This window comes from Bison bison, unplaced genomic scaffold (genome assembly GCF_000754665.1).
Source record: "Bison bison bison isolate TAMUID 2011002044 unplaced genomic scaffold, Bison_UMD1.0 scf7180017864041, whole genome shotgun sequence".
In the NCBI taxonomy this organism is placed as follows: Eukaryota; Metazoa; Chordata; class Mammalia; order Artiodactyla; family Bovidae; genus Bison; species Bison bison.
In genome coordinates this window covers 3,332,502-3,342,317 of record NW_011494613.1, presented here as the reverse complement: position 1 = coordinate 3,342,317, position 9,816 = coordinate 3,332,502, and the positions used below count along the sequence as shown (strand labels likewise).

General features: G+C 36.9%; 1 protein-coding gene across 3 annotated transcripts in view; it reads right to left on the bottom strand.

Annotated features, from left to right (window-relative positions):
* The window catches only part of MIPOL1 (mirror-image polydactyly 1), a 333,558-nt gene that overhangs the window by 102,855 nt on the left and 220,887 nt on the right, over nucleotides 1-9,816 (bottom strand). For all 3 annotated transcript variants that reach the window (XM_010835319.1, XM_010835320.1, XM_010835321.1), the window contains one exon: nucleotides 7,069-7,163. In XM_010835319.1, the coding sequence (XP_010833621.1) occupies nucleotides 7,069-7,163 (95 nt within the window). The remainder of the gene's footprint in view (nucleotides 1-7,068; nucleotides 7,164-9,816) is intronic.

The window sequence follows — 9,816 nt, the reverse complement described above, 5'->3', positions numbered from 1 at the left end:
ACCATCACACACACACACACACACACACACACATCCCAAACCCAGCCAGAGCCTATCGACAGTCAGTAATATTTCTGATTACGAAGGACAGGATATATAAAGACCAGAAAATATATATATAAGTAGTAAAAGGGACCCATACTGAATAAAATTTATAAAAAGAATGTAGGAAAAAAAAAAAAGCATCCCACCCTCTTTTTGAGTATATTTGACATGGTTTCTGTCTTTGTGGCTTTTATGACTTACAAATGTAGTATATCATGAACCCAGTAAGTAGGATTTATTTTTAATCCAGTATTTACTATGCCAAACATTCAAGCATTCTATTTAATTTTTTACAAAAATACTATTACAATCAGAGGAAACATACCACCTTAAAATATGAAGCAGACTATTCAATATTTGTGATGTTGTAGAATGTCAAATCTGCCATGTTCTGAAAGGCATCACAACTTCTCACTTGGAATTGAACAAAACAACAAAAATTTAAAATATAATCTGCTGCTATTATGAGTATATTAAATCCTAGTCTACTGGCACTGAACAACAGGATCTAATTCCTATCTACACACTTGAATTTACACTTTTTTAAAGCAGAAGTAAATACAGAAGTACTATAAAATCAGCAAACATTGAAACTTAGGGTTTCTCTCGATTAGAAAACAGTTTGTTATTATTATGCCTCCTGAGCTTAGGAATGCAGCACTACAGGTTTAAAGAACAGGAAAAAAATCGTTACTAAATACAAATCTAACTCCTACAAGTTTAAGATTCTTCCCTGATGAAAGTTTAGATTTACACTAATGAAGCTGTTAGATGAATTCAGTATTTGGCAGAAAGGAAGGCACTAACACTTTACTAATAGCACTTTTGTAATAATAACATTTATTTGAAACCTTCACATTGATTCCTCTCCTGCTATCCTCTCTGCTTTAATGTGAAGGAGCCATCACTTATACTGGTAAGTTTACTATTGCTACCCATTCACCTCACCTGCCCTGTCCCTAACTGTGCCAAAGGACACAGGCCAACATTTCCTTTTCTCAGTATTCAAAGTCTTCTAGGACTCAAAGGAAACAAACAGAATAGAAAAATCTCCTAATACATACTTCCATATTCCTATTCCCACTCGGGGAAATGAAACGCTTATAGTAAACAGTAGCTCTTGGTGTAACCCAGCTAAAAAAACAACTTTTTAGAAAAAAAATTAGAAAGAATAAGGTCAATATCTTATGGGCTTCCCTGGTGGCTTAGACGGTAAAGCATCTGTCTGCAATGCAGGAGACCCGGTTCGATCCCTGGGTTGGGAAGATCCCCTGGAGAAGGAAATGGCAGCCCACTCCAGTATTCTTGCCTGGAAAATCCCACGGACGGCAGAGCCTGGTAGGCTACTGTCTATGGGGTCACAAAGAGTTGGGCACAACTGAGTGACTTCACTTCACTTCAAGGTCAGTATCAGGAAGAATAAAAGTCATTAGCATATTTTAATATGCCCCTAACACTAATGACTGATCACATATCTTCTATTGCTTTGGCTGACGGAAAGTTTAAGACAGAATTATTCTTGAGGCTTATTCTTTTGCCGTTTCATGGTAAATATGCAAGCTGATTAACTCCTGGCTCTAGCTTCTTGTCCTATTCCTATATTTTTCTTAGTGTATTTTTTCTTAGTTATTGATAAGCAACTTTCTTTGATATGATCATACACATGTATGTGTATATATATATGTATATATATTTATGTGTAAAACTGATTTGAATAACTAAAAGTGCATTTTTTCTTAAACTTTTTTTAAAAAATACATTACCTGTTATGACATACATATACACATGCAAACATACATGAAAACTAGAGTCAGTCTTGGCTTTCTTCACAATAAATAAGAAACTCTTCCCCCTGTCTTCTATAGCAGAGGAAACTTTGAAGAAAAAAAAAAAGAGTACTACTTCTATGAGCTAGTTGTGTTTCATGTATGGATCTGTAACCACCATCTATTTGGGTGTGTAAGAAATACTGTTTACTTTCACTTAAATTAGAATCTGGGATTCCAGGAAATTTAAACTTTATTGTTTTTGGAAATTGCCTCTCTCTTCCTAGAGTTCTACATTCCAGGGATCTTATTCCTATTCTATTTAAAATAAATTCCTGAATATCCTCACAGAATGTTTTCTATACCTTGAAAAGGAAACTTAACTGTGAGCTTAAATTTATTTATATTCATAGCTATTCTTATCTCCTTTACTCCTGTCTATAAACACAAGGTGACCATCTTCCTGCTCAAGGCAAACCCTTCTACAGATTCTTAATTCCATCTCTTTTTAAATTTGGGGGGATGTTGTTCTAGAACAATTCTCTCTTGGCTCTTTCCAATGAGTCATAAACATGTTCAAATGTCTGCCATTTTTCAAAAATAAGAGACATAATCCTTAACCCACTTTCCTTTCTTCTTAGCTATAACATCTTTCTTATTCAGGTTTCTTCAAGGATCACTCAAACTGATAGTTCTTCTCTCCCTCAAGTCACTCTTGAACTTACAAAAAAATTGGCTTCTATACTTAATACTCTATTAAAACTACTCTTATAGATGTCAATAATGGCCACCTCGTTTCAAACAAAGGGGATACTTTTTGCTCATATCTTAACCATTTAGAAACATTTGACTTTAAAAAATTTTTTAAATTAAAATCTCCTTCCTTGGCTTCAGTGATATTGTTTTTAATTCTATTCTTACCTCACTGACCTCTTGTTGTAAAAAGAAATTTAACATTCAGTTCAGTTCAGTTCAGTCACTCAGTCATGTCCGACTCTTTGGAGCCCATGAATTGCAGCATGCCAGGCCTCCCTGTCCATCACCATCTCCCGGAACTCACCCAAACTCACGTCCATCGAGTCGGTGATGCCATCCAGCCATCTCATCCTCTGTCGTCCCTTTCTCCTCCTGCCCCCAATCCCTCCCAGCATCAGAGTCTTTTCCAATGAGTCAACTCTTCGCATGAAGTGGACAAAGTACTGGAGTTTCAGCTTTAGCATCATTCCTTCCAAGAACACCCAGGACTGATCTCCTTTAGAACAGATTGGTTGGATCTCCTTGCAGTCCAAGGGACTCTCAAGAGTCTTCTCCAACACCACAGTTCAAAACCATCAATTCTTCAATGCTCAGTTTTCTTCACACTCCAACTCTCACATCCATACACGACTATTGGAAAAACCATAGCCTTGCCTAGATGGATCTTTGTTGGCAAAGTAATGTCTCTGCTTTTGAATATGCTGTCTAGGTTGGTCATAACTTTCCTTCCAAGGAGTAAGCGTCTTTTAATTTCATGGCTGCGGTCACCATCTGCAGTGATTTTGGAGCCCCCCAAAATAAAGTCTGACACTGTTTCCACTGTTTCCTCGTCTATTTCCCATGAAGTGATGGGACCAGATGCCATGATCTTAGTTTTCTGAATTTAACATTGGTTGAACACTAATAATCAGCCAAACACTGTGTGAAGGGTTGCAAGTACTTAAAACAGTTCTAGAAAATTCCCTGGTGGTCCAGTGGTTAGAACTCTGTGCTTTCACTGATGAGGGCATGGGTTTGATCCCTGGTCAGGGAACTAAGATCCTGCAAGCTGTGTGGCCTGGCCATAAAAAATAAAACAACACAAAACCTCTATGTGGTAGGTACTATAATTCTCATTTTATAAAATGAAAATGGTATTGGAGAGGTTCATTTATATAAGGTTACACAAGGCAAGGCTGTCTAACTGAAAATCTCTGTAGCTTTACCACATTATCAGCAATTAAAAAAAAAAGTAGCAGTGAGAGGGGTCTTTGTGAAGCTTATCTTTGAGCCAATAATTGTTAACTATTTAAAAGAGGTTATGTAGCTCTGTTAGATTCATGTAGATTTTAAAAAGTCTTTGAAAGATAAATGTTTAATCCACATAATTTTCAAAAATCTTTCAATAATCCTCTGCAATTCAGCAAAGAGAAGGAGTATCAAGGTTTGTTTTTCAGTAAGTAAGGTCAACTTATGCAAGATTAGCACATCACCCTCAGCATTCTTGGACACTGTTGCTTTAACGACAGAACACCTGCTGACCTACCTCATGGCAGGAGAGGGTGCCATAAAAACTCTCCCTATCAATGGGGTGAAAAGACTACATACCATACACAACAGCCAAGGTCTAAGCACAAACCACACAGTATTCATAAGTCTTAATAAAGGCTTCTGTTATTCTCCCAAGAAGTAACCCTAACTTAATGCAGCTAACTGAAGTGTGCATTTAAACTGGCAGCCTTCAAACTTGGATGCACATGGGAATTTCTAAGGAGCTTTAAACACACCAAAGCAGAGTCTTACTCCAACAGACTCTGAAGTAATCAGTCAGGGATGGGATGGGGATCAGGATTTTTAGAGGCTCCTCAAGTGATCCTATTGCATAATTACAGCTGAGAATCCACTAGTGTAAAATATACAATTGTGTACTAAGTTGCTTCAGTTGTGCGACCCTATGGACTGTAGCCTGCCAGGCTCCTCTGTCCATGGGGACTCTACAGGCAAGAATACTGGAGTGGTTTGCCATTTCCTCCTCCAGGGGATCTTCCCAACCAGGGATCGGACCGGCATCTCTTATGTCTCTTGCATTGGCAGGCAGGTTCTTTACCCCTAGCACCACCTGGGAGGAAAGACTGTTATATTCATGCTCTTAAAAAAAAAAAAAAGGATTTGACATCTTCAACTACTACCAGGGTTCTGCTTGCCCACATACCTACTGATTCTAATTGCAAGCAAATGATTCCCCACGGTCAGTCATCAACCAAACATACTTGGAATTTGGTAACTGTCTTAGTTTCCTGAGCTGCTGTAACAAAGTACCCAAACTAGGGGGCTTAAAACAACAGAAATTTATTGTCTCACAGTTCTGGAGGCTACAAGTCCAAAATCACGGTTTCAGCTGGATTGTGTTTTCCATGAAGGCTGTAAGGGAGAACCCTCCTGGTGCCTCTTCTGGCTTTGGGCGTTTGCTCCAATCCTTGGTATTCATGTGCTTGTAGATATCTCACATCTCCCCAGGCACAAGGCTGTGTTTGCCCTGGGTCTTCACATAGTCTTCCCTTTATGCCTGTGTCTCTGTGGCTAACTTTCTACTTTTTATAAAAACTTCAGTCATATTGGGTTAGAGCCCATGCTAATGATCTCATTTTAACTTGATTAGCTCTGTTAAACACCTTGCTGCTGCTGCTGCTGCTAAGTCGCTCAGCTGTGTCCAACTCTATGTGACCCCATAGACGGCAGCCCAACAGGCTCTCCCATCCCTGGGATTCTCCAGGCAAGAACACTGGAGTGGGTTGCCATTTCCTCCTCCAATGCATGAAAGTGAAAAGTGAAAGTGAAGTCGCTCAGTTGTGTCCGATTCTTAGCGATCCCATGGACTGCAGCCTACCAGGCTCCTCCGCCCATGGGATTTTCCAGGCAAGAGTACTGGAGTGGGGTGCCATTGCCTTCTCCATTAAACACCTTATTTAGACCCAAATAAGAGCACATTCTGAGGCACTAGGGGTTAAGACTTCAATATATTTTTGTGAGGGACACAATTCAACCCATAACAATAACCACTTACCATTTACATCAAATAACACTGTTTCAAAGCATGGATTCTTAACATGAAGATGGGAAAAAATTTTTATCTTTATTTTTCACTCTTCATGTAAATACAGTATTTCTTATGATTATGAACACAGGCAACAATCTTCAGTAGTATTATTAGTGGTTCTTGAGACTTTGTGTCCATAGAAACCATTGGTATTTTCAGGTCACATTTCAGTGTTTGCAGTCATCTTCAAAATATTATTTATAGTTATCACTACTTAGAAATTACAGTTTTTAACAGACTTGCTGTTAGTTATTTACTGTATTAGTGCATTAATATATCATGATGTAATACCTTCATAATTTTATTTCAATAAAACTGATTTTGATTTAATTGAATTTTATGCACTGAACGTTATCTTGAGAAGGGGATCAAAATTTTAAAAAAATCTTTCAATAACCTACAGCTCTAGTTAGTGAATTCTTCCATTTCATACTTGAGGATTTTTTAATCTTCATAAGTATTTAAAAATATGCAGTGCCCTGTACATCATTTTCAAACCTTTTACAAAAAAAAACTATGATCCACCATGAAAATATATATTTTACATGTAGCTCAAGACACAATCCGGAGAAGGCAATGGCACCCCACTCCAGTACTCTTGCCTGGAAAATCCCATGGGTGGAGGAGCCTGGTGGGCTGCAATCCATGGGGTTGCTAAGAGTCGGACATGACTGAGTGACTTCACTTTCACTTTTCACTTTCGTGCACTGGAGAAGGAAATGGCAACCCACTCCAGTGTTCTTGCCTGGAGAATCCCAGGGACGGGGGAGCCTGGTGGGCTGCCATCTATGGGGTTGCACAGAGTTGGACAGGACTGAAGTGACTTAGCAGCAAGACACAATCGTCTCTCTCACACACAACACAAAACTGAAACAAAAATGTCACAAAACAATATTTACCCTTACTGCACTCTTGACATTTTCTATTCTATCTCTATTCATTAAAAAATGCCAGTGTGACCTACTGAATTAATTTGACAACTAATCTTGGAGCATAAATTAGTCTTAAAAATCCTTTAGTGGAGTTCCTTTAGAAACTTCTTATACTGTGATAGTTGAAAGGCTGTTATTACAGGTATTCATGTACTATTTTAAAAATATATGCCTTCATTTCAGAGGTGCCATTTAGATGAGCAAATAATTCAAGAGCTAAGCAGGCTCCATTTAGACAACTGGTTTAGAGTTACATAAACTTTATAATTCCCATTTTATAATGGGAGGCTCAACTTAAACTTTACCAAATACCAGAAGGAAACAAGGTAGAATAATAAATATTTCATGCCTGAATCATTTTAAAATTACAAAAATGTCTTAAGTGTATGATGTTTAATTTCACTGAGGTATTTCCTCATTCACCACTATAAAATTGGGTAGAAACATTTTCCAAACTAACATTTATTTATGCCCAGGATAAAAAGAATTTTACCTGTAGTAAACTCGAAGTGTCTGGATTTCTTCTTCCAGTTTTTTGTACTGCTGAACTGCGGTTTCTCTGGCTTGTTGCATAGCTAACAACTTTGCCTGCAAGTAATTAACATTTTAAGAAATTTAATAGCAGTTTGGTACCTTTAAATACACTACTATAGTATGAATAGAAGTCTTTAATTTCTGGGAGTTTAAAAACCCATCAGTATCTTTAGTAGTGGTTCATAATTTCCCACAAAATAATTCGATTATATTAATAACAGAAATATTAAAGACATGAACATATTTAATTTACCAACTTCGCTCATTACTAAACTTCAATCTTATTCATCTGTATCATCAGATATATGCCTTTCTGCAATGTTTAACTTTACACACAGAATTCAGAATGTGGAACATGGGTTCAGAGCACTATCTAGAGTAGAGATAAGCACAATGGGTGTTTCACATATAAATTTTATGTGGCTCCACTGCCTGATCGCTAGATTTTCTTTTAACTTTATTAATAGAAACTCCGAAAATTCTAAATATGTTAAGCCATCTTTGATATTTAACATGAAAAAAATTGCACAAGACTACAACCTGATTTTTACAGATATGATTTAACCTCTTCAATTCCTTTTCTGCAGGGAAAAAAAAATCTCTAAAGGGAGAATGGCAGTAATTTTGAATGTTGGAGATATTTTACTCAAGGGTTGCTATTGTTCATCTTGGCTTATAATAATCAAATTTTAAAGAGTCTTAATCAGTTTTTCAATAGAGTTTAATAGTAATTTTAAAAGAATTGTACCTTCCAAACATCATTCCCAAAATTTCCAGCATAGTCAAAAAAAGTTATCAACCTGCCTTTTAAAGTATGGTACTGGTAAGTCAGACTTTAATTTTGCTTATTTAAAGCTTAATTTGCATGAAAAAGGCTGTCTTTTACTTTAAATGTGTTTGATAGATAACATGAAGCAAATTGTAATCATACATGTCACAAACTGCACTAACGGAAATAATTAAAAAGTAATCAAAAGTTGGAGGTTGAATGAAATTCATTAATTTTGCTGAACTCACATGATTTCACTGAAATTATTTTCTTGCATAAGAATGAAGTCATAAGATAAACTGTGAAATCTGATCATAGGAAAATTAATGAGTGTAATATAAATAAACATTAAACAGTGCCACTTTTCTATTTTAATAATGCAGAATTATAAAAAATAGCAGTTTAAATTTTTATATAAAAATTAAGCACCAAATTAATTAGCTATCTGCACTAGCAAATCCTAACAAAGAGTTACTTTTAATTAAATTTAAGATGTTCAAGTACTCGCTTTAACATGTCACATTCTAGAATTATGGATGAAATAGTCTCAAAAATTATTTTTAAAAAAGCATTTAAAGCTGGTTCTTGATGCCAATAATAACAGCTTTGCTAATTTTCAGTATACTATAAAATGTAATTGAAAGGGTAACTTGCATGACCGAATACCCACTGTGATTAATAAGTAACCAAAAAGAACTGCCCCCCAAATATTTCACATTCAACTTACAAAACATCAGATATCCTGTTGCATGTAATTTAAGAAATATCAACTATTTGACAGGTAATTGAGAATGTGATAAATAACAATGGGACAGTGTTAAGAACCTGAGATGATTATTTTTAAGCTTTTGTACCCGGTACTTCTGCAGAAAACCAAAAAACAAACCTAAACACAAAGCAAAAAACAAAACCAGCAATGTTGTAGCATGAAAAAGACATAACAAAGATTATGCCTAAGAAATTTTTGCAATGAAAATGGGATGTGAGAACTGTACTTAAATTCCCTTGCTTTGTGTAAAAATGAACATTTTATTCCTCTTCCTACACTCAGTTCACCATGAAGATTTGGTGTTGCTTCATGGCAACCCATTTGATTTATTACTTCCAAATGTCTGATCTTATATCTAGGCACTGGAGACTATGTTCAAAGCTATTATAAACCTTCTGGCCTTATAAGCTCCTTCTGCTACTTTATCAGATACACATTTATCTGGTCAACTTTTTTTAGGGGTGAGTAAATACCATTACCTTATGGCACAGTGATCCTGTTTGGCAGCTGGGATGAACTTCCTTTCCCACTACCTCAGGTACTCAATTATATGTGATCTAGAATTTTTTTAAAATATTTATTTATTTATTTAGTTGTGCCGGTCTTAGTTGCAGCACGCGGGATCTTTGACCTTCATTGCGACATGTGGGATCTTTTTTTTTTTTTTAAGCTTTGGTACACAGGATGTTTTAGCTGTGGCACGCAAAAGCTAGTTGCAGCATATGGGATCCAGTTCCTGACCAGGGATTGAACCCAGGTCCCCTGCACTGGGCATGTGCAGTCCCAGCCACTGGGCCACTGGAGGCGTCCTTATATGGTCTAGATTGTTCAAACAGAGTAGTCCATCCTGATAGCCCCAGAAGAAAACTGAACCTTGAAGACATCATTTGTATCCTGGTTCCCTGTACACCAGACAGATCCAGATTCATTTCTTGGACACATGAGTTTCTTCTTTTTTTGCACAGGCTCGTTTTGAGTTGGATTTATGGTATATGCGATGTAATGTCCCTGGTGGCTCAGAAGGTAAAGAATTTGCCTGCAAGCAGGAGACCTGGGTTTGATCCCTGGGTTGGGAAGATCCCCTGGAGAAGGGAATGGCTATCCACTCCAGTATTCTTGTCTGGAGAATTCCATGGACAGAGGAGCCTGGTGGGCTGCAATCCTGGGGT